At 43.8% G+C, this 25,123-nt stretch overlaps 1 protein-coding gene across 18 annotated transcripts in view; it reads right to left on the minus strand.

The window, feature by feature from the left end:
- Positions 1 to 824: 824 nt before the first annotated feature.
- The window catches only part of RAPGEF4 (Rap guanine nucleotide exchange factor 4), a 283,342-nt gene continuing 259,043 nt past the window's right edge, over positions 825 to 25,123 (minus strand). For all 18 annotated transcript variants that reach the window (XM_072811403.1, XM_072811402.1, XM_072811401.1 and 15 more), the window contains 8 exons: positions 23,690 to 23,815; positions 23,093 to 23,271; positions 19,841 to 19,931; positions 16,179 to 16,229; positions 15,310 to 15,397; positions 14,834 to 14,898; positions 5,055 to 5,109; positions 825 to 2,112 (listed from right to left, as the gene is read on the minus strand). In XM_072811403.1, the coding sequence (XP_072667504.1) occupies positions 1,985 to 2,112; positions 5,055 to 5,109; positions 14,834 to 14,898; positions 15,310 to 15,397; positions 16,179 to 16,229; positions 19,841 to 19,931; positions 23,093 to 23,271; positions 23,690 to 23,815 (783 nt within the window). In that variant the 3' untranslated portion in view covers positions 825 to 1,984. The remainder of the gene's footprint in view (positions 2,113 to 5,054; positions 5,110 to 14,833; positions 14,899 to 15,309; positions 15,398 to 16,178; positions 16,230 to 19,840; positions 19,932 to 23,092; positions 23,272 to 23,689; positions 23,816 to 25,123) is intronic.

Genomic DNA, 25,123 nt, shown 5'->3' on the forward strand with positions numbered 1-25,123 from the left:
TTACAGTAGGACTTCTCAGAGCCTTCAATATGTTAGTAAACACTGGGAATCGTTTCTAAGAATGGGGTATATTATGCAGTGGCTCCCAAATTTATCTGAAGATACCATCTTGGTTTTGTTTTTCGCTTCGCAGTTGTGTGTCTGTTTTTGGAGGAACAGTTTGTGACCTTGCAGACTAGTATAGCCTGGAACACACTCTGGAAAATGCTAACATGAAAAAATAGAGACATATTTGGACTTTAAAGAATTTTAGAAATCTCTTCATCAAATATTTACTAAGTGCTTCAATGACCGAGAAATGGTATGAGGCCCCATCATACCAGGCAGTTCTAAAACTGTGCTTTTTCATAGCTGCTAATAACCAAAAAATGGAAGAACCCAAGTGGCCATCAACTGACAAACAAGAGGTGTGATAGCCCCATGATCAAACACCATTCAGCCATAAAGAGAAATGAAGTACTGACACATGCCATTACATGGACAAAGCTTGAAAGTGTTATGCCGAGTGAAAGAAATCAGACAGATAAGGCTACATATTATATAATTCCATTTATACAAAATGTCCAGAATAAATGCTAAATCCATAGAGATGGAAAGTGGAGAGTGGATAGTGGTTTCCAGAGCCTGGGGTAAGGGGAGAATGTTCTGGCATTAGTGATGATGGCTGAACTCCCTTGTGCATATACTAAAAACCACTGCATTTTACACTTTAAAAGGGTGATTTTTATAGTCTGTGAATTTTATTTCGATTAAAAAAAGATGGAATCCCACCATATCAAAAAGGTTACCCCTCCCATATTTTAGGAATTGAGAACGCCACCACCTTTTCTGGTCAACAGTTATATTTAATGAAGATACTAGCTGTTATTTACAGAAGATATACATACATACAATTCCTACACATGAAAGGTAGCCTAATTGTGAAAAGAGGAAAAAAATGTACTCCAAAATTACATACTAAATAAAATAAATAAAAACTAATCATTTGGCACAATATCTATTATATAGCAAATAAATAACTCTATACCATTGATTGAGTGAACTATTTACAATCTATTTGAAAGTGCAAAACAATTGCTGAAAATCAAGATATTTGTAATAACAATTATGTCCAGAAAATACGCGTGTGTTTTATTTTTAATCTGTAACAATAATTAGCCAATAGTAAAGGTTTTTAATGCCCAGGAAAATACTTTAATTTTGAAAAATGTTTTGTGCATATTGTGCTCTTTTGAAATGTTTTGTTTTGTTTTTTAATCTGAACGCTGGCAATTTTTAGAACCTTGGAGTTTCTTAGTGGAATTCTTATGTATGTAATCCTGATTTGTAAGTTTAAAAAAGTTACATTGTAAACATAAATATTATTCTATATATCATTCAGAAATTACAGACCAGTCCTCCCTAAATTACATAAGTAGTCATCATGTTTTACAGTAATGTGGTCGGGTTTAATTCCTTCAGAGGTAAGATTTAGAAGATGCTAGAACACAGCTTATGCTTTGGATTTACATGATTCCTCAACACTTTCCAAAAACCCCATGCTCCAAATCAAGGTGTTGAGGTAAAAACTGAAACTATGTCACCACAGATGTAGCCAAATAAACCCTATTTGTAGCACATCTCACCTTGTGAACTCTCTGAGAAAAACTGTCAGGGGCTTCTTACCGCTCTTGACAAAGGTATTTCTACCAAACCTTCCAGGTGGGATTTAATTTACATTTCAGCAAAGAGGATGGCACGATTGGGAAATAAAAGTGTGACTACAAATTGGAGATTCCTAAGCTAGAGTGTGAACGCTTTATGTAAGTCAAAGAATTTCTTCTCTTGTCATGACGCTGGTAAGCTGCAGCCCTGACATGTCTCGGGGGGCCTTTCTGCTTGTTTTGCAGAATTTTCTAGTGACAATACAGTCAGTGGTAGAGTACATGGCATTTCTGAAAGATTGTGGACTGGAGGCAACCATTGTTCTGGGCACTTTAAATGTCTATGGTCGGCGAGGCTCTAATCTGTGTGACATCTGTGATAAAGTTCTCTGGTTGTCAATCACATTTAATTGCCGTACATAACTCCGGACGTCCTGATGGTTCTTATTAGCTTGAGCTGCATCAGGATCTGCGGAAAGAGAAAAAGCGCACATTGGTGTTGCCCAATATATGCATATACGATACAGCTTTATTTTCTCCAATTATTTATTCTATCCAATTACTTATTACATCTATCGTGGATCCCAAGGTCTCATTGAAACCTTTCCACATACCATATTCATCGAAATGTTTCCACTTGTTCCCTCTCTCCCACCCTTTTCTTCCCTGGGATCACCTTTTTGATCACTTTCCTTTGTATTATATGTTGTAAAAAAAAAAAAAAAAAAAAAAGGCAGCAAATAAAAGTGAAAGCATCACTTGATAGCTCCTGGTTGTACATTAAAGTCACTTTCTCTGTCCCTCCCACTCGCGTCTGACACTCAGCTCTCCGCCCCCCTTGGATAGGTGAGGACTGATGAGGACTGATGGCAAAAGACACAGTTTTCGTTAGGTCCCAACAAAAGGGCTTAACACCTGGGCTGAACTGAAACAAGGCAGGGCCATCAGCAGGTCCGGCCCTCCAGACGCGGGGTCGGGCACCGCTGCAGCCCTGAGCCCCTTCCCAGGCCTCGCTGACGTCACAGCTGCTGCTAGGCCTTCCAGGGATTCCCTGGCTGATGGGGCCTGTTCTGAAATGCCAGCTACTGCTCTTTCCTCACCTGCTCCCCCACGCAAGTGAGTGCCGGAAATCTGAAGGTAACAGATTTCTCTGAAACCAGGCTGAAAGGCCGTCAAGTGCCCACAGCCCTCCACATGTGTGTGAATGAGGAAAACCAAATGTGAGGGTGATAAACTGGAGACATGGGTCCCCCGGGAGGTGACTTCCCAGCTCCTGCACGTTGCTGCCACGGGCCAATGTGCACCCCGAGTTGCCAGATCTTCCCACTGTTCTAGAGAAACGAGAAGTCTGGATTTCTTTCCTGGGAATTCTCGCCATTTCTTCATGGAGACGTCATTTCCAAGCAAGAGGGGGAAATGCTCTGTTTAGACACAGCACCTCTGCTGCTGGGTCTCCCGTGGGTCACCAGCGGAGGACTCTTATCTAGCGGGCACGGGGAGGGCCGAGCCCGGGTCTAGATTCCTGGCCAGCGTCCTTTCCCTCATAACACCCTGCCTCCTGCAGGCCATCCGCTCTTCCTAGATCCACGCATCCCTCCCAAAGACAGTTGGGCTGCCATCTGCATATGGGGTGGAGAGGAGCCTTGCAGGTCTGAACGCAGAAAAGCAGAGAGAAGATACAAAGGCCCCTACGCACTCCCAGAAGAAACTCATCAGTGTAATTATCACATATAAATAATACCACAGCGCTTAATTCCTCGCTTTTCCCTGGCAGTGTACTCTACATGTACAATATACTGTAATTACATTGTACATATTCCCACAGTGTTTACGAATCTATTCCTATAGCTTTATCTATAGACTGTTGACTTCAGCACTGAGCAGCTGCTGTTTACCAGTAGTTATTGATAACTTCCACAAATGCAGTGGATATTTTATGTATAGATATATAATTCACTGCCCGCCCCCCCAACCCCCACTTCTCTAGGAGAAGATGGAGGAGAATGTAGGATTTACGCTTATGGAACAAAACATATGACAGTTCCTCTGTTCTTAGATCTCATTGAGAACCTTCTCAAGGCTATGATTCCTCTCAGGCAGACAGAATTTGGGTTTCATTTCAGGAATTTCTTGGACCCCATGGAGGGCCATGGATTCATGGGCCTTGTTGTAGACCAACATCACTTACATATTCTCAAATTCACGTGTATAACTGCTTTAAGACCATGTCTTTACACGTACAGTAAATGACTAGCTGAAGAGATGTGAGACACTTTAATTCTTCTAGAATCCTCACAGGAATGGTTGACGATGCACAAGACTATTCTCATTTTGGAAGGACGAGGAGGCACAATCATTTGAATAAAAAGTTTAAAGGTCTACTTCCTCCCCAAGTAAAGATTATTTTTCCTAGTTTTTTCCCCTTGTATATTAAAAAAAAGGAACATTTAGCAGTTCTGGCAGGCTGTGTTAGCAAACTCTCACTTTGGGTAAGTCTTGGGCTGGGAAGGGTAAAGATAGCTCTGATCAGTAAACTGAGAAGCTTTTAGTCTCTTAGCACAAGGTTTACGGGAGGGGATGGTACTGGGAGCCCCACAGTCATGTCCATCTCAAATTATCACATTGGCTTAATAAGCCAAATGACTTCAAGTGACTCATACAATGAATTTAGCAAAGAACTTCATAGGGGCCACCTTCTGACTCCCAACCCTGCTGGAGGTAGCCAAAGCTCCACCCCCACTGAAAGTCCCAGCCCAGGAGACAGTCGCACTGGTCTGGCACGATGATCTGGTGCTGTGATGCAACTCAATCCCAACCAGTTTACAATTGCTATTTATTAGCAGTAATAGTTTTATATTAAAGCATTGTTTAGTACTAGTTATTGTGCTACGCCCAGATTTAGGAAGAACATCTTAAATTTGCTTGGGAATACTAGGAATATAATATGAATTCCTGCTATGGGGCCTTTTGCAAATGTGTTATACACATCAATGCATTCTTGCAACACCTCGAGAGAAAACAAATATTATCTTTCCTGGTTTGTAAACGAGAGAACCGAGTCATCAGGGGTTGATGTGAGTTTCTCAACATCAAGCAGTGAGTCATAAAGAGAGTTGGTTTGAGGCGGGATTTGCTGGCAATCATGCCTTCGCTGTCTCTAGCCACACTAGAAAGAGCACATGTATTCTCTTTAAAGTTCATTCATAAAATAATATTCTTATGGTTACTTTCTAGTTTTACGACAAGAAAATCCTTCCACTCAAGGCCTCTATCCCATGGGAAATCAGGGTTCAAACTGTCCCCGACACGATCAGATATTGTCCAGACTTCTAGAACGTCTCAGTAGCCTCGTTATAAAGGACTCAATCACCCAGCTCTCGAGGATATAGCACGCAGCAGCGTTTGACTTACTGAAGGGCTGGCTCCTGCAGAATCGCACTGTTCTGGCAGTATTTGCAATCATGCGCTAGAAAGAATAAAGAAAATAGAAAGAATGAAATGCAGTAAGCTTAGCATGTAATCCATACAGGAGAACAAACCATTATTTATTTCAGTAATAATTGGGCCCGTGAAAAACAGCCTGTGCTGACACACCGACCATCTGGAGGCAACGTGGATGTCTAACCGGTTTACTCACATGGAAGAGGCACCTACAGTCACCCACACAAGGTGCCTCTCAGAGGAGGGGTACCAATGGGAGAACTCTAGTCCTACTGTTCTGCTTGTGCCTCCGACATGAAAATCAGTCTGTTGTTTCTGAGACTGTGCGTTACTCCTCGGGACTGGTTTTCACCATCCCTTCTGGAGGTCACTGTGAATGTGTAAGAGAATCCGTGACGATCGGAGATTCGGAGAAGGGTTAGCTTGTCACCTTCCTCGCAGGCAACAGGACTCGGTGATGAGGAATGAGATGACGATGCACAAGCCTATTCCCATTTTGGAAGGAAGAGGAGGCCTGAATACAACCAAAATATCCCACTTACGTGTTTTTGTAAACCCTGTGCATTACTGACCCTTCCAACCTTCCAGCAAAAGTGTGCGTTTTAACGTTAATCTTAATTATTTTATTTCCTCCCTCCTCCGTTTTTCTTCCTTTCTGATTGTAACACTAATGCGTGCACATTGTAGAAAATGGGAAGATGCAGAAAATGTTAAGAGCAAAGTACAAATCACTTAGGATATCACTTCACAGGGTCACTTCATTAATGTTTTGGTGCATTTCCTTCTAATGCCTTAAGAAAAAATGTGCAAAAGCATCTTTTTCAAACAACTGAAGTCATAGTTTACATACGTATTTCTGTTTTGATATAAATTTTTTCACATGGCCTTGTGACTGTTTTTCATGCCACTTGCATTTTAAGACATTTAAAAGATGAGTAGGAAAAAAAAAAAAAAAAAAAAAAAAAAAAAAAAAAAAAAAAAAAAAAAAAAAAAAAAAAAAAAAAAAAGATGAGTAGGTATTCAGTCTTTCGGGCAGATTGAAATTTATTTGACCTTTATTACTTTTGTCATCAAGTGATCCTCTTAGTTTCTTTGTAATGTTTTGGTTGCCATAAAGATTTAGAAGGGAATTTTTTTTTTTTATATATATTGTGTTCAATTTAGCTTAAGACAAAAGAAGAAAGGAGGAAAAAAAAAAAAGGGCAGAAGCATGAGGAAAAACATCAGTAAGACCCAGGCACCGTTTCCCAGCCAGGATGTCCATTTCTTGCTCAGGGTATTTTAAGGGTAGCTGGGACCCCCAGGCTCTGTGTACTGTCTCGGGACACCGTGGCTGCTCAGACTCTAAAGGGGGTCCCGCAGAGACGGGGATTAATTCTAACACTAGCAGAAAATTGATAAGGCTCCAGCCAGGAAAAGAGATTTTCTTATCTCCGAGTAGCTATGTAATGCCAGTCCTTGCTTTCCTCTCTCATGGACCCTTGGCTGCCAAAGTATAGAAAATGACTTCGAGAAAGCGTCTGTAGTGTTAAAACAACAAAAAACAAGCAAACAAAAAGCCCCAGCCCTTTGGCAGGAAAAAAAATTCATAGAGGAGCCGAAGCTTCACAGGTATGTACATGTGAACACTGATAACACCCTGCTGGATACTATGGCTTTGAGGACTCCGGCAAGCATTAAGTGACACGTGTCTGCACTGGATAATTTCTCATACACAAAGAGGCAATCGGAAAAGTTATGAACTTTGTTTTCATAAAAGATCCATGTCCGTTGATCAGCATGAGAAATATGTTATAAATACCTCCAAGAAGACGTAACATACAATGTATAATTAGCCTCTGGTATACGGAGCCCTGAAATAAACAGGAACTATGATAATTTTCCTGCTAATTTACTTTAAGTTGTTTTTTCACTTCTCTGGGCTTTGCATCCGAAGGGCACAAGTATATTTTATGTAGAATTATTGTAATTCTTCAGATATTGAATGGAGTGTAATTACTGAAAACCCTGGGGAATGCTGCCAGTGTGCCCCTCTGAAGAATAATAAAACAATTAGCAGGGGTCAGAAACCTCTTCCTATACCATTTTGTAGGGAGCAATTGTTCTGCGTTTGAGTTTTGAAAGCTAAAACATTTCATTCTGACTTTGGTGGAGGACTACTCTTTACAGCTATACTCGGAGGCTTCGTAATTTTTAGCTCATTATGTGGTTTAAAATGTGAGAACAATTGTTTAAATCAGTAATTTCCAGCTCTGGAGTTCATTCTGCCTTTCTAAATCTTTGATTAATTTCAACAATGGTTTTAATTTTGACGTATCCTTTTTAATTGCACTCCAAGGTAACTTCGGTTTAACTTTGAGATCCAAATCTGGCTTTGCCAACGAGGCCCACTGTTTGCCTTGTGAGGGGGCCACGGTGCAGCTGCCACGTGGGGACCCTGGCCACGGTGCCGCAGTGTGTGCGACCCGCCGCCCGGCCAGGGGACGCTCGGTCCCGGGCTGCCCTCCCGCGCACCAGGGGCACCTGCGGCATGCTGCCAGAACCGCGCCCGGCGACAAGCACCCGGGGGCCAGAGGCTTCGGACGTCCCCTTCCTCACGGGTCTGCAAGGGGCACGTGCCTTTTACAGCCTGCCATCCACGGCAGCCTCCCGCCCGTTGGGGACACCGGTCAGAGCTACTCATCCCCGCCGAGAACAGTCCCTTTCATTTTAGACATCTCTGACTGTTCAGAAATTTCTTCATCGGGGATCCCTGGGTGCCTCAGCAGTTAGCGCCGCCTTCAGCCCGGGGCGTGACCCTGGAGACCCGGGATCGAGTCCCACATCGGGCTCCCTGCAAGGAGCCTGCTTCTCCCTCTGCCTGGGTCTCTGCCTCTCTCTCTCTCTAGCTGTGTCTCTCATGAATAAATAAATAAAATCTTAAAAATAAATATTGCCAATTTCTTTAGCAATTTCTCAGTCTAACCATGTAGCAGTTTCGGGTCTCCTCAGGGCAGCCGCGAGCATGGTGCCCGAGATGAAGCCAATCAGGATGCAGAAGAATGATTATTGCCTTCCTTGGTCTGAGGATGCTACGCAGCTGAGCCCGCGTGGGGAGCTGCCGCGAGCTGAGGCCCTGAGCCTGCCGCACGGCCTCCCGCTCCGTAGATGCGCGTCGCTCTCTTGACCCGAAGTGGAAGGTTCTGCATTTCTCTAGAGTCCTCCAGGCCTTCCGCAGACTTGAGCCTTACGTGTTGTTTTGGACGGCGGACGGCCAGTTATTCGCCGGTGTTGGCAGTTAGGGTTGAGGAGCCACGGGCTTTGCTGTCCAGCGGCCCGGGGCCGGGACGGAGCCACCAGGGCGCCCAGCCCGCCCGATCCCGCCGATCCCGCCGAGCAGTTGGCCTGCCGGAGCCGACGGGCAGCTGTGCTGTACGTGGGGCCGGTGGGAAAAGACCAGGTTACTCCAAGGCAAAGCTGCTCGTCCTTTTTCCCATCTCAGCGGACCTGAGTTCACGACAAGCTCCCTTTAGCGAGTGGCTCATGCGAACAGCCCCTGTGATGTGGGGGTGCAGAGAGCGGGTAGTGTTCCTACAGGAGGCGCCCTGGACCAGCGTGGGGCGCCCACCCCCCTCCTGCCCTGACTTCCCCGGCGCGGCCCCCCCCAGGAAAGCAGGGCGCTTAGAAGGCAGGACCTGGGGGAGCGTCTGCAGCCGCACGCAGCCGCCGGTTTTCCGGGAACCACCTGCAGGCCCAGGTCTTCCGCGTTCCTCTGCACAAGCGAGTGCGTTCCCAGGGCGCCCCCCTGCAGGCTGCGACCCAGGGAGGGAGGCTCAGGAGGAAGAGAGGAGCTAGCAAGCCAGGGACTCTGTAACTGCCCTCGTGGTTTTGGTCCCTGAGCTGAGAACAGGGCGACGCAGAAGCAGATGTCCTTCCTGGGCCTGGCTTCCAGAATGCGCAGGACAAAGATGCTGCCCGCAGGACGGGGCTGCGCGCACCCAGCCTGGCACAGGCCACAGCCCTGAGGCCACGGTCCCAAGCGCAAGTGTCCCTCCAGCTCCGATGGTGAGGAATTCGCCTTGGAGCCCGGGAAGGGTCGGAGGGGCTTCTCAGACCAGGCCCTGCAGTCTGGGCCTCCCTGGTGGCCTTCTGTGGCCCCTGCCCGCAGGCCTGGGTTGGCCAACTCATGCCTTCACGCCTATCCAGGCAGGTCGACAGCCCAGCATGCCCTTGCAGCTGGCTCCAGCTCCTCCGTGATCTCTGTACGGATTCTGGCCCCTGGCCAAGCCTTGCCTCAGCTCTCCTGTCCCTGAAGAGGAGCAGACTCCCGAGCCTGTTTTTCCAGTTCAGACCAGCGGGCCCCGCAGGCAGTGCCACCTCGCACGGTCCCACTTTCTCGACCACCCTCCCTCCCACCCACAGCTGCCAGGACAGCCTCCCTCTTGGGCCGTGCTGCCTCTCTGCTCTGAGTCCTGTGAGATGTCAGGCCCCTTCGACGTGCCGCCCCTGAACAGTTTTTTTTTTTTTTTTCTTTCCCTGAACAGTTTTTGTCTTTTGAAACTTCTCTTGCCCCTTGAGATCTTTGCCAACCTTGTTCTTAATGTTTCCCACATTGCCTTTTCTTTTCATATTTCTGCCCCTACTGATTTGACTCTGCCCCCAACCATAGGCCTATCAAAGAATCACAGTCGCTTTTTCCTTGTGGAACATGTGCAAAACCACACCTACATCACCTGATTATTTTACTCAGATCCTCGTATATTTAGGACAGGAATTTTTGTCCATAAGACCTAGAAATATAGATAGTCTCTCACGTGCAGAGATCATGCCCACAATAGCAACCAAGTAGAATTAAGTGCACGGTAAATTAAGTGCACCAGACATAAGACAAGAAGGCCCAGGAGCTCAGCCAGCCTCCACTATACACATCATTGGGGAAGAACCCTGAGCCCTGGCCCCTGGCCCTGGATCTTTAATATTCAAGAAGAATGTGACATACAGATATACACAGGTAATGTGCATGATGCTTGTGGTATATTGTACAGATCACGGTCATGGGACACCGGAGCTCAGGTGTCCAGGCACATGTCTAAGCACAGGCTGCGTATTGTTATCTCTGCATTCAGGAAAGGACAGTGAAGGGCAGACACAGCACCACGGAGAGGAGGGAGACAGAAAAATGTCCAGCCCAGAACAGAAGGCTAAGGGAGTCATAGACTATCAGTAATGCAAAATGCTGCTTAATCAAATTTTCTAATAAAATAGAAAAGATTCTTGGGGGCAGCCAGGGTGGCTCAGCGTTTTAGGGCTGCCTTCAGCCCAGGGCGTGATCCTGGAGACCCGGGATTGAGTCCCACATCGGGCTCCCTGCATGGAGCCTGCTTCTCCCTCTGCCTGTGTCTCTGCCTCTCTCTCTCTCTCTCTCTCTCTTATGAATAAGTAAATAAAGTCTTAAAAAAAAAAAAGAAAACATTCTTGGATCAAAGCTTTGATATATAAAATCCGTTAAAAATGCTTCAGTGTATTGTCACTCACTAGGTCCAACACTGGAATATGACTGAGTTATTCTTTTATTCAACAAATATTTCTTGCATACTTATGATGTGCCAGACACCTTTTTGGGTCCTGGAGAAATATCAGTGAATAAAACAGATCAAATACCTGGTCTAGGACACTTACATTCTAGTGGGGAAGATAGACAATGAAGAGGCAAGTAGAGGTTGTTTCAGATTATGAACCCAGCTGTCAGGGCAAAGTGATCTGTCTGAGAATGCTGGGTGTGGAAAATAGGAGAATGTTTGAAGGGTAGGCCACTCGGAGGAGGGGACACATGAGCTGATGCGAGAGAGTCAGACAGGTGAGGACTAGCAGGGAGACAGTTTCAGGCAAAGGTAACAGCTAGTGCAAAGGCCCTGAGGCCAGAAAAAAAAAGAGAAAACGCTGGTCTTGCCAACTTGGACTGACTACAGAGGAGATGAAGTGTGAGGTGAGGCTGGATGGTGCTCAGGGTAACAAGTCTGGATTTGATCATATTATGTTGTATTTAACATGGTTTTGTTTTCCTCTTGATATAGCTGCATGAAGTTACCTCTCTCTGCATTTTGCTTTCGGTTATCTCCTGTGTTGCGATTACTATCAATATTTCATGCGTTTATGCTTTCACCTTCTTAACTGTATACAATCTCCTAAAGGCCAAAGATTATGTATTGGATTTCTTTATATTTCCAAGCAAAAGCGTTTGCCTGAACAGTCAACACAGATTGCATTGCTTTGAAACATATCTTTTGGAGAATCTGCATTTAGCCCAGTGTGTGAGTTCTATATAAAGAAATAAACTTTCAAGGTCCTCGTGTAGATTTCTGTTGTGTTGGAAAGTTCTGAGAGTTGGATGTATTTGAACATTTCAATTTTCACTTGGAGATTCTTTTATCCACGCTTGATATAAGCCTAGTGCTTTCTCCATGGATGTTGTAATAATATTATCGGTGATAGAAAACATATCGTTACTAATTATGTAATGCCATAATTAGTGACACAGAAATAAAAGGATTCAAAGCTTTTCTCTTTCCTCAATGAATTAGCTTCTGTTAATGTTTCCAGAAGTGAAGAAGCTGGCCCCATGCTTCTCATTCCAAATAAAATGACTATCTTAAAATAATGTTCATAAATAAATACACCTAAATATGGGTATGTCTGAAATAGAACCAACCTCCTAATACAGTAGCAACCGTGGCTATCAGCATGCTTTATGCAGCCTGGGATATAGTGGCAGCCAGCCAGCATATTATCCTCTAATCCATTGCTAGTCTACCTCCTAAATGTTATAAATATTCATGTATGCCATAGAAAGCTACAAAGGGCTTTATTCAAACATTTTTTTGAATACTCCTTTATGTTTCCCCCAAATGAAAGAATGTCTGCTTTTTTTTTTTTTTTTGCATAAGGATCAGAGTGTGAATTCTCTTTTGTTCATACTCATAAATCCTGAAAACCAATATGCAACAAATTCTCTAATCCTCATTTCATACCTCAAGGGTAAAAAGGTTCAAAATAAAAATACTTAGGGCTGGCACAGTAGTCAGTAGTTTGCTGTGTCTGCAATGCTGCCACCAAGAACAGGCATCTGTGTTCCTGGCTACCCTGGTGACTTCTGCCCCTGGCAGGGGCTCCCTCTAGGGAGACCGCCGAACAGCCCCACAAAGGCTGCCAGCTGTGCTCACCACCTCGGCCTTGTGATGAATGATTGGGAAATGGCGTGGACATCAACCTGAAAAGAGAGATGTCTCCTTCCCTAAGACACACAGGGGCAGCAGCAGCCACTAGTGGGAGTTGTAAGTGGCAGTGGTAGTGTAGGGTGGGCTCGTTTACGGGGAGAGAAGGTAGGAAAGCTGACGACAAATGCCAGGTTGGCCAAAGCCAGGTTTAAAAAATATAATCAAATCTTCTCGAAATTCTGTTTCATTTTCTAGTAACATCGAACTCACAAAAAAGGCAATTTTAAGACTAAACTTTCTCATGGTGTATGAATGAATAAAAGGAGTGAAATAAAATTTACAGTTGCTAGAGTGGAGGACCAATAGTTCTCTTTCAGTATCCTTTCTTCCTTCTCTTTCATAGGAGTAGAACCCCTTAATTTTTAGTGGGATACATGGATACCCCAATAAGGGTCACATCTTCTAATTTTCCTTGCATGTAACTAAGTTTCCAGTCAGTCGAAGGTGAACCCAATGGTGAGTGCCACTCCAGGTCATGTCCTTACAGGGAAGGAGCATGTCTTCATCTTGTCCCTCTCCCCTTCCCTCCACCTGACGTGGCATGGTGGTGGTGTGCCATCTTGGACCATGTGGATGAAGGAATGGCAGGAGAGGAGAAGCCTGGCACCTTGACTGCCTCGTGAGCCATCACGCTCGCTTGGACATTCACATGAGAAAGAAATCCACTTAGCGTGTGTAAGCCATTGTTAATTCAGGTTTCTGCTATCATGGTCAGGTGTGTGAGCGCACACTGCTGTGGACACAGAGTGGACCAATGGCGAAGGGGAACTCTAACAGCCATTGGATACGACTCTTCCTTTGAAGGTTATGGGTATGACACCAAGATCTAAAAGCCCAGAGGAAACAACTCTCATTCTCCTTGACAAATGTTTTTGTTATTCTTGTTTGTCCTGTTGAGTTCACTTTAATGATCAAAAGTTCTAAAGCTCACTCAAGTCTTTGGAGACTCTGTCTTCTACGCCTCTGTGCACATGTATATTTTAGAGTCAAATAGTTGGCTTAGCTATCCCTTAGTTTGCATTTCTGCATAAGTGATCTGGAAGGTTCTTTACCTATTTGCTAAATCTTTCATTTCTGGAAAACAGGTTTTAAGAAATCAGGGAAATGTGTTTAATTCTCCATACTAATAAGTGAGCAAAGAATGTTTTTTTTCCCCCTTTGATCAAAGAATTATTAAACTGACAGTATTAGAGATGCTCGTACTCTGCCGTCAGAGGGGAACACTGCTGAGGGAATCTTTGCCCTCTAGCACAGCGTGTCTTTGAGGAGTGTGGACCCATGGGTTATTTTCTAACGAGCTTAGGGCATGGAAACCTTTTCCCCAGCACTTGCTATACTTCTTTACCAGGCTGGGCTTGCATTAAGCTCATTCCCAGAGCTGGATGGTGTGATCCTTCCAGAACCACCACAGGATGTTTCCAGCTCTCCTGGAGTTGTGTATGCCAGCTGAACTTCAAGAAACATTTGGAAGAACAGTTTTCTGAGAATTCTATAGCACTATATATATATGGCTTAAGGGAATACTTATGGACTTTGGACACAACCAGAATCTCCAGACATACATGGAGTAGGCGTGATCCCCATTTCTGCTGGGGAAACTGACCCACAGAGAAGTTAAGGGATGGCTACCAAGGGACAAAGCTGAGAACTGAACCTCAGGTCTCCTGAACTCCCACGTCCTGAGCTTTTCCTGCAGTGCCATATTCACCACTGCAAACCATAACCCCAGGCAGATGCTTACCCACACGGAGATAACACTGTAACATCCTATCCATCCAGGCTGCAGCCAAAGGATTTAGAAGACAATGGAGCATTCCATTAACATGCACTATGTAGCTAAAGATAGGTTTTGGCATGACCTGCTTTATTGCTTCACGGAAGATAAGAAAATAAACTGCAAAGTAACTAATGCCAGATAACAGCTTTTTCTTGATGAGGGGAGCTGCAAAATACCAAATGTGTGCCAGTTCCACATCTGTTGTTTTTTAAAAATTTTGTTTTTGGTTACAAAGATTTTCAAGTCCCTTCTCTGAACTTGGGCGAACTTATTTATTTATGCATTTAGATGAATGCTCCATAAGAAAGGTCTGCTATGGAGTTGCCTTTTACCTACATGCACTAAAGTCAGGCTCAGCAGATAAACAACTCAAAGGCATCCTGGGGAAGTCTAGCTCTATGAACCTTACAGCAAAAACAACAACATGGAAGTCACTCTGGAACATTCGTGCATTTTAGCAACAGGCAGCCAAGGACGAGGCACACAGCATAAAAGCTAGCTGCTGCTGTGAACTGCAGCACAAATACCATTCAATTTTACAAAAGAGAACTGACAGCCTAAAATAGGTAGCCGATTTGAACCAAATATTTCAAAACTCCTTTATGTGTAACTAGTTTTTTTAACACGGCAGCATATATGGAAATTATTTCCTTTATTAGTGCAAATGCAGATTTTATTTTAAAAAAACATTGTGGTTAAGGTTATAATACTGTACGTACCATTTTTTCAAAGTTTACTAGATTGTCAATGAACGTCTTGTTCCCCTCATGAGTAAATGTCATATCTGCACAGAAATAAAAGTCACATTCTAATCACTAACAGAAATATGTCATACAAAGAAACCACAATAGCACCATTAGATTATGCTGGAGGATTTGCATAACACTGCAGTTGAAAAAAGCTGATAATAGTTTCTTTTATGTTGGGTGTTTAACTTTTGAAAGCGCTTTACCCGAGATTGGTAAAATTTCCAAACTAACCCTCTGTTTCACTATCAAGTCTTCCAAATCATAGATCCCTCCTCCTCCAATAATCTTCCCAACCCTTTCTGAAAAGTCAAGGGGGAGAGGAGGTGATGGAGAAGGTGCGGGGATGGGGCCATTCTTTCCAAAGAGATCAGTCTAGTTAGGCTCTTGTTCGTTTTCTTCCCCACATACTCATCCCTGGCTTGACCTGTGTGTTTTCTTAGAATTACCTTTAATGAGCAAAGGCATGAAGGGGATGAGAGGAGGCTCCAGCTTAGCCACTGTCAGCCTGTAGGCCCTGTGGTTTCTGGAAGGATCCTTTAGAGAAACAGAGATTTGGCTGGTTAATGACTAATGACACATATACCACCCCCTCTACCTCCCAACACACCTAGACTTGTTATCCCCACAATCAGATAGTTTTCAACGAAGCGTAGCTATACAAGAAAGGCAGACTTAGCTGAATTTTTATCTTAAAACAACTTCCCGTCTGACATGAAAATGATTTGCTTTGTTTCCGTTTTTGCTCCAGGGGCAGACTTGCCTGCGGGGATTGAGGGGAGAGATTCCCTCTGAGAGCAAATACAACCGGAGTAAAACAAACCCCAACCACGAGATCCCCCTCTCCTGAAGCACGGTCTCCTTCCTGGGAGTTCCAACTCCCCTCTCCCTGCCATTGCCTTGCCAGCCCCTTGCACCCTCTCCGAAACCACCTCATCACTCCTACCAGGTCCCATTCACTCCTTTTCTGACTGTGAACACCTCCCAGCCAATGGGGAACAATAATTTTGGCAAGGCAAGGAAAATGCAGCTTCCAACCCATAGCCAACCTGGGCTAGGCGGAAAGGATCCTATTACACAGCTTTTCTTAGTTACACAAATTGACCTTATGTGGGACATAAGTCCTCTTTAAGTTAGCTCCTGAGGGTGCCTTTCATTAGTCAGACATGCTTGTTTTAGCAGCACTAAAATGGGATCATAAACTTCTTAAAGTCATACAAGGACAGGTAAAATTTCTGAAATGAGAACTTCAATTCAGCTAATCAGAAATTGGATTAATGCAGACAGTGAACAGAATAAAGGAGCCACTGTCACTTACCATTAAACTTTCAAACTCTGCATAGAACTTCTTGAACTTGCTTGGCAGTTTCTGTTAATGAAACAAAAATGCCACACTCATATGTCAGGTTCAACATTGAGATATGTATCCTGTGTTACCATATCTAGGGGGAAAAATGTATTTCTTTGGCTTTTAATCAAACATCTCTCTAAAAAAAAAAAGGCCAGACTGTAATCTGTCTTCCATTTGAGCATAATCTGGAATATAGAGAATTTACCTTTTAAGACTCTGTGAAACAAAAGTAATTACAGATGCTTTGGTCTTACTGTTTTCATAATGTTTTCTAGAAATTCATACAGAGGACTGCGTTCTCAGACCACAAGTGGTTTGGAATTACCTCCTCCCACACCTTTTAAACTCTCAGATTCCCACAATTAGCACATTAGACCAAAGAATATTAGGATTAAAAGTTTTAGAAACTACCTATTTCAATCCTCCTCTTCCCTTACAATGTAAATTACACGAGCACGGAAATTTTCATCGGTTTTGCTTATTGCTATATCCCCAGTGCCTGAATAGTGTTAGGTACGTAGTCAGTGCTCAATAAATATGTATTTGAATAGATTAAACATCTCCTATGGAAGAAATTAGGTCTCACTGTTTAAATGACATACGCAAAGTCGCACAGCTGATGACAGTCAAAGCCTCTGGGATTCACGTCACCTGCCTCCTTTCTACGGCCATTCTCACATGCTCTAGGCTTTTCCACACTAGCATTTCCCCATGTGATCTCTCCGCCCTGCTGTCCTACAAACACTGCTGGTTCTCCTGATGCAGTGCCCGATTTAGGGCCGCCCGCCGGCTGTACCCACATTCCGACACTACTAGGCCATTATGGAGTCCTCTTTCCATCTACTGGTTCTCACTTTGCTTGGGTCCTGAGATCTTCGTAACCCTCAACTGTTCTCTTCTGATAGGGCCACACCAAGACCTCTAGAGCAGCATGATGTGTCTCCACTCCCGACACTAAGTTTTGACTGAGTCCCAGGCCTCAGAGATTCCCAGCTCAGCTCTGCTTCCCGCACAAAGTCTACCGGCTACGACGCATTGACCAATTAGGCCTCTGCAATCACAGAAAAGCTCCTCTCCCTTCTTTATCATGTCTGAATTGGTTTGTCATATTCTCATTTAAACACCTGTAAAAAATCTTATTTTGTTTTTTGGACCAGTCTCCTACATATCCTCCAAGCTCATTCTCCTAGTACCTCTTTTCCGGTTCAGTTTTGGGGAAATCTGATATCCCTGCTCAGGGGGGACGTCCAAAGGGATGAGAACCAGGATGGGCACCAAGGGATGTGAGGATCTCATTCCCCATGTAGTATCCAAATCACCATGGTAGGGGAGATCTTGCCATGGACACGGACCACTTTAAAAATTAGACGTGAATTATAATTTAGGTTAGGTCTATTGCTTGACTTCTCTTTATGTAGCTAGCTTTTGGGTCAAAGGCAGGACGGCATATGGTAATACAGATCTTTGTAGGTCTTAACACTATTATCTACATACATTCTGTGCTTCCAGAGCAGTGGTTCTCAACTGGGGTCAGTTTTGCACCCCTCATCCCACATCCACCAGGGGACGTTTGGTGACATCTGCAGACATTTTTTTAATTGTCACAACTGGGGTGGAGCAGAGCGAGGGGTGCTACTGGTAGATAGGAGGTTGAGGCCAGGGATGCTGCTAAGCATCCCATGTTACACAGGACAGCCCGCAATGAGGAATTATCCTGCCCGCGGTGTTAGTACTGCCAAGGCTGAGAAGCTGCTCTGGGATCTTATTCCCATTTGCTTGCGATCAGATGGGTCTTTCGCTTCCAGGTTGAATGGTTCCCTTTGCCACGTGCTGGAGGTTTCTTTCCCTGTTTCACTCATGGACAGTTTCACTCGTGTTCCATCATTCCTGGGACTTCAGGCCCTGAGTCTCGCCCTGCTCACGTCGGGGCCATGGTGCTCTTGGCCCAAGCTGGATGGGAAGCCCGTGGAGGTTCTTGGCAAGTTCAGGTAGAGAAACCCGAATCAAAGATGCTTACGAATGAAAGTTCTTCCTACAGGACGGTATAATTACATTTTGCCTGGCAGAGCAGAAGCTTCTACACCAGGAGGGGTTAACCTTCTCTTTCAGCATCACGCAAGGCTGGGAACCATAGCAGGCCGAAGGCTGGGCCTCTTCACGTTCCGTGAAAATGAGGGACTGACCAGTTAACTCTTTCTGCTGACTGCACCCTCCTGCCCCCAAGCAGCCTGATTTTTCTCTTTAGACCAAGAAAGGACACTCTGATAGTGTTCCCTGGCATGCTATGGCCTCATGTCTGGCTGCTGTTCTGATCCTTGCACCTGGCCTCCTGGGACCCCTGGAAGGTGTTACACCCTCTTTGATCATCCGCACCAAATCATTTGGTCTCCATCTGGGCATCAGTAGTTGGAAACAGGCCGGGGAAGGCAGACTCTCTGAGGGGAAACCCTAGGTTTCCAGAGATTCTAGGAGCCTTGGGCTCCAAGACAGGGGAGCCTGAACTATGGCTTCATCGCCTCTTTTTTGTGGCAGCCCTAACTCTGTCCGTTTACCAGCTGGAAGATGATACAGCTGCGTGGCACGCAGGCCTCACCAATTCCCTCATTCCTATATTCAGGGGATGAGCTGCTGTGTGCTGCATCTGCCTGGAATTTTAAGAGAAACCCAAGACAGAAGAACTTGTGCGGACCTGTCCTATAAACAATGGAAACATTTAGGAGGGGCAGAGAAAGAAAACAGTTTCAAGAGGGAAGTGGGGAAGGAAATGTTTTAAGGAAAAATATTTAGAAATGCAAACAGCTGCCTTTGGTGCCTTTTTAAAGCACCCTCGCAAATTAACTCTCTGTTATCTACTCCTTGACCTCTTTTTGTGTCCCACTTACACATACTTTTTTATTTTTAGTAAGAGTCTATTTTTGTGTGTATGTTCTATTAGAGATTAGTATTTCTTCAGCTATATACCACATGTAAGGGGTCGGGCACATTTTGAGTACTTAGCTGATGAAAAATGAAGATGTTTAGCACAAATAACAAACTGTCAACAAACCACTTAATCATATTTGTTCCAGAAATTCACAACACACCTGCACGACTTTTGCCGCAACCTGAATATAGCCAACTGTTGTTCCTCCATACACAGAGAGGTCGGCCAGGCGGTTAAGAGATACTTAGTACTCAGCTGGGCCAAACAGTTGGCCTTTTGGCTAATTTTCCCCAGAGCAAAATGACTACTTGGATAAAAATGGATCTTCTGTCCTCTTTTAATTATAGATAAGGCAATAAGCAGACATTCCAAAGAACAACAGCATCTATGAGCAAAACCTATGAAACCATGCAAGCCATGTTGTTGGCTCATGTTCTACCTAGGAACTAGATGTATTATTATTTACCTTGTACAGACCAAGAAGCCAAGACCCTCACCCGTTCCCCCCAACACGAAAGGACAATACCTTTTTAAATTCATACTCTCAGGCAACTGGAAAGAGGAGACAGGTCACTTGCCTCAAAGTGTCCCACCTTTTCCATTGTTATACCAGTGTGAGTGATATTTCTATTAAAAAAGCTCACTGGTGAGCCTGTGTTTTTATTCTTAAGGTAAAAGTCACAGCTGGATCTCAGCTGAAGCTTACCTCCCACGTGAGTGCCAAGCGGCTCACAGCAACATTACTTAGTCCCATGACGATGGCAAAAAAGGAATTCAGATTTTTGTACTCCTTACAGCTGAAATACAAGAGGCACATGGCTGAGTAAAATGCCACCTTTGAGTGAGATTTAAAAAAAAAAATTAGAGTTCTATTTTCTGATAGTCATTAATATTCGTCAGGACTCTTTATGAGAGCAGGCAATGATAGATTTAATGCACTGTATAAGTTCCACTTGGGTGACCACGTTTGGCTATCTGACTTCCCACTGTAATTTTAGAAAGGTGATGGTTCTGGCCATCTAGGTTCAGGTTTTGAGAAGGAATTTAAAGACCCCTACCCTAGGGATTGTGATGATGACCTCAGAGCTTCCTTAAAGGCCTTCATAAAAGCCTAAAAGCTTCCTAAAAGAGCTTCCTAAAAGCCTTCCTAAAAGCCTAAAAGCTTCCTAAAAGACCTGGACGGAGACATCCTATAGGATAAGACAAGTAAGCAAAATGTCCTTGAAGACTTTGGGACATTGAGCCTGAGACTGGTCACCTCCTGGCAGCCTGAGAGGGCACCGGGAAGTCATATTGCTGCAACCGCCATGGCTTCTGATTTGTTGAGAAATAGCAACTTACAAGTCATGATCCCTATAAAGCTGACAAAGAACCTAAACAACTGACCAAAAAAAGTAACCTTAGGGCAGCCCCGGTGGCTCAGCGGTTTAGTGCTGCCTTCGGCCCAGGGCGTGATCCTGGAGACACGAGATCGAGTTCCACGTCGGGCTCCCTTCGTGGAGCCTGCTTCTCCCTCTGCCTGTGTCTCTGCCTCTCTCTCTCTCTCTGTCTCTCATGAATAAATAAATAAAATCTTAAAAAAAAAAAAGTGACCTTATCTTCTCTGTGTTTTACTGATGTGGATGAGGCTGGTCATTTTGAATCTGTACTTATGCAACTATTAACCTTAATGAATGTTTATTTGGGAATAAGAATATTGTGGAACAAGGTAAAAGATTCTTACTAGAATGGCAATATTTAGCCCAGGTACTTGATTTCACTTAAAAAAAGAAAAAAGAAAAAAAAAAAAAAAAAAAGAAGGAACGCCCAACTTCTTCATGCCATTTCCTTGAAAAGGGAAAGAATTATTTTGCAACAAGTGCAAATCCTTTACCCCAAATCAGTATAGTAATCTAAGTCAACTGCATCATAATTAAATCCTGTTTGGATGAACATTTTTGCAAAAGGCTAAATTGTTGCTTTTGCTGCCTGGGTTCTCTTTGCAGAGGAAGCAATGAGCGATTCTTAAATGGTCTGTGCGCAAAGAGGAAAATAGATTTCAGAGAAGCTATCGTGTGTCTTATCCACTGGTGAAAAAGCAAGCAAGGCCTTTGCTGTGCTGGGGCAGTGGCTCTCAGGTCAAGGATTGAAAGCAGATTCAGAGACCCCAACCCCACCCCCGGCCAGGGCTAAAGGCAAGGGGGATCACGTTCCTGTGTTTGCCTTTGTCCTATCCACGTGATCTTGGACTTGCAGGAACACAGGCCTGCCTTTCTGGTCACTGCTCTGGTCACTGTTACCAACTAACTTCATCACCCTAGGTAAGTCATGAATTATCCCCATGCCTCAGTCTCCTCATCTGCAAAAGGAGATGATAGCACTTGAATCCCCCAACTTCATAAAGCTCTGGGCAGGTCGAAGAGCTTACATGGAATTTGTTGAAGTTCTCTAAAAACACCATGTAAAAAATGCTATTGCCACTGGGTTTTGATCTCGTCCTTGTAGATCTTGGTTTATGAGAGTCTACAATCTTCTCCAACGGGGCTGTGTAAACAGCTCCAGTGCAGGACCACACGGCTTAGTAAAGGTTAAATAATACAAGCCAATTTATACCAAAGGCCAAAGCCACCTACTCATTCTCATAATCAGAAGAAAGATAAAAAAGGCAAAAGCATTACAAACAATTCCTGAGTTTTTGAAAGGCTCCCTTTTGTTGCCACTGTAAAATAATAGGATTAGGCCCCGAAAGGCTTTCTGATTCCCCAGCATTGGTGTGCAGATTGCCTTTCTCTTCTCCTTGTGCCATTTAGCACTGCCAGGCTAAGGTGAAGAGAGAATGTGCTCTTTACAACAGGAAAGCATGTATGGTCACAGTTTCTGTAATCCTCTCCTTCCGAATATGCAAAGACACCTGTCCCTTGCAACCAGGGTGCTCAGTCTCCTAGAAAAAAGTGGCTATCCTTTGAACCAGAAATTCATAAGCATCATTTTACCAAATCTTTCTTCAAAAAGGCAGCTTTTCCAAATGAAGAGATACCAGCATTTGAATCTGCAGATTTGGATATCCAGTTGAACCCTCAAATTTTTGGCAAAATGATTCGAAGCATTTGGCAAGTGGATATGTATGAAATGTCAAGCAGCATTTACCTCTTTGTTTAGCTCTGGAAATCAGACTCTGTATGGGATCTAAACTATTTGGCTCAAGAAAATTGCTAGCTGGGGTCACTTGGGCTCCCCACCTTCCTATGCTAGAGCTCCCTGCATTTAGAAAGAAGTCTCCCAGCCATGGGCCACATTTAGCATTTTATTTTTAGCATTGTGGTGATACCAAAAACATGGAAGTAAACAGGAGGTTGTCAGGCATATCTAAGTAGCAGGAGAAGATTAAATTCATGTCAGGGAGAAATCTAACTGGCCCCTGCAGTAAATAAATTGTTTCCCATGAAGTGCTATTAAATGGAATATTTATAAGTTGCTCGCTTTTTCTGATGTTGATGGAGATGATTTTCATACCAGGTTAGCTCGCCTTTATGCATTTTACTGATTTTATTCTGGCTGAGTTGGGTGTGCAGATGTACGTGCATGTTTCCACTGCCCTCTACTGGCAAGAGGGTGTCATGTTGGACATTGACTTGAGCCTTCTCCATACAACTTTGCTACAACACAACTTTGTTTGCCGAAGGACTCTTTAAATTGGAGAAGGCACAAGGCCAGGTAGTACAGAGCAAAAAGAGGTCACGATTTTGACTCCGGCATCAGTGCTCTAAGACGTTGATTGATTATATACTGATGTCCAGTATTTCAAAAGCCAAATGAAACGAATCTTTTACAAGTTCAGTTCTTAAGCCCCTGTCATTGTTCCGTGTGCATAAGGAGATCCTGTATCTTGCCTTTTTTTTTTTTTTTTTAATGTAGCCTAATGGAACAAAATGAAAATGCAGTTCAAACATTCTTCTCTTCCCAAGCTAATGATACTTACTGGGCTGCTATCTTAATAAATTTTTTTAAGAGCTGAACACGCTTGCTGGGCTGGGAACAAAGGCAAATCTCAGTGACAACCCAAAACTGAATTTCATTAAATCTCCTCAGGAACAAATCCAAGTTTGCTGTGGTCTTTTTAAAATTATGCCTTCCAAATGTGTGATAAATTAGCTCCAGCTAGAAAAGAAAAGAAAACAATTTTATTCCTTTGTTTTTCAATCAAAACACCAACGAGCCTTCTCTATTTGTCAAGACAAGTTGACGCTGGTCAGCAAATGTGAATACAATCACTGGCCAGGATTCAACTTGTACTACAGAGTGAGAGGGCTTCGGCGGGGCTTCTTAAATATAGAACTAATCACGAGGTGCCATTGGCTTAACATACTCAGGAAGACATAGCTTACTGTCACTCATGAAGATTTTTCTTTAATACCCAAAGACTTTGTAACAGGCTTTATTAATAAACTCAATATTTACAAGGACGGTCATGTGGTTTCCACATTGCAGCACATACCAACATTTGCAGGTGAGCCATCTGGCAAGCCCCATCCAGAACTGCCAAGGTATCTCTAATGCTCTCAACAGAGCACCTTACCTCATGCACACAGTTGAAGAGTTCCCAATCATAAATTGTCATCTGGTATGCCAAATCTTTGGAGCTCATCAGTTCAAAAGTTCCTACTGTTCCAACAGTTGGGCCTTCTTGCTCTGGCAAGGGAGTCTATGAATAATAATGGAAAAATATATCAGAATCTCAGAACAGATAAGTACTTCATGCTGAATGCTTTAAGGGGAAAGGATTCTGGAGATGCTTTCAGGAATATCTTGAAACTTTGATTTTATCCAGAGGGGAAAGACGCCTTTGTTCTTAATGCTCACTTGCTTCAGTGCCATCCTTAGAGTCATATCATCATTATCATCAATTCCACTGACTGAAAAATGTGGACCATAGCAAATAAGATTAGGGGAGGAGTGACCTATGGAGGTTCCCCTGTGCTTGGGGCTGGGAGATCCCTGAAAACAATTCCTTTTCTCTGGTAGAGATATAAGTCCTTGGAAGTGTTTTCCTCCTATTTTTCACTGGAGCTGTTCCGGAGCAGGTACTGGCATGGGTAGTTTTGGACATTTAGCCACAGCACCACTTACTGTTGTAGGGGCTGGTGACGTGGTGACGCTGCTGCATGTCCAGCTCTTATAACACATGGCCTGAGCTTACTGGGTGGCAGAGGGCTCTGCATACTGACATTGCATACGCTGGCCCATCCCTCCACTCTCGGAGAGAGGCTGAGCAGCAAATGATATCACATGGTCATGGTGTTTTGGGCTTAGGGCTTCAGGAAATCAAATTCTGCTACTTTCTGGAAGACCCTCATTCAAAACTTTCTGATTTACTTATCTCATTTGTATATTGTGAGAAGTGACCGAGAGTGCTTTTCCTTAGTAAAAGGAATGATTTATATACATTGGAAACTTATGTGTAATATATGAACATTTATGGATCTGTAATACATGTCCAAAGCTACAAAAGGCACATGAATTGAAAGAGAATTTCCCTAATGTCATGATCACCATATTAAAATATTCAATATTTATGTTGGAAATACTAATGTTGTGCAAGTAATAGCATTGTTATTATCAGCATCATCCATAACCACTTTATTCCAGAAATGTTCCCTGCTTTCTGGGTGCTAAAGAAATGACACATCCAGGATGTAAGTGGTCCCTGCAAGTTTACAGTCTAAGGGAGGCTCAGCCCTGACCACGGAGTCCCTCTATATTCAATAAACAGTCAGCTGCTGGCATTAATTTGTGAGTATAAAAGACAGACAAAAGCATCAACACACACCTGATGCCCAGGTACACGGATAAACATGTGGGAGAACAGGAGTAGGCTTTTTTGAGAGTTAATGGGCAATTCAAAGGAAAGTGCAACCTGAAGAGGTTCTTGGAGAAAGAAGCCGGGCTGTAAAAGATTAAACAGACAAACTTGGCTGGGTTAGAAGGGCAAGGTTTTCCCTGAGCACCCAGG

This window comes from Canis lupus, chromosome 34 (assembly GCF_048164855.1).
Source record: "Canis lupus baileyi chromosome 34, mCanLup2.hap1, whole genome shotgun sequence".
Lineage (NCBI taxonomy): Eukaryota > Metazoa > Chordata > Mammalia > Carnivora > Canidae > Canis > Canis lupus.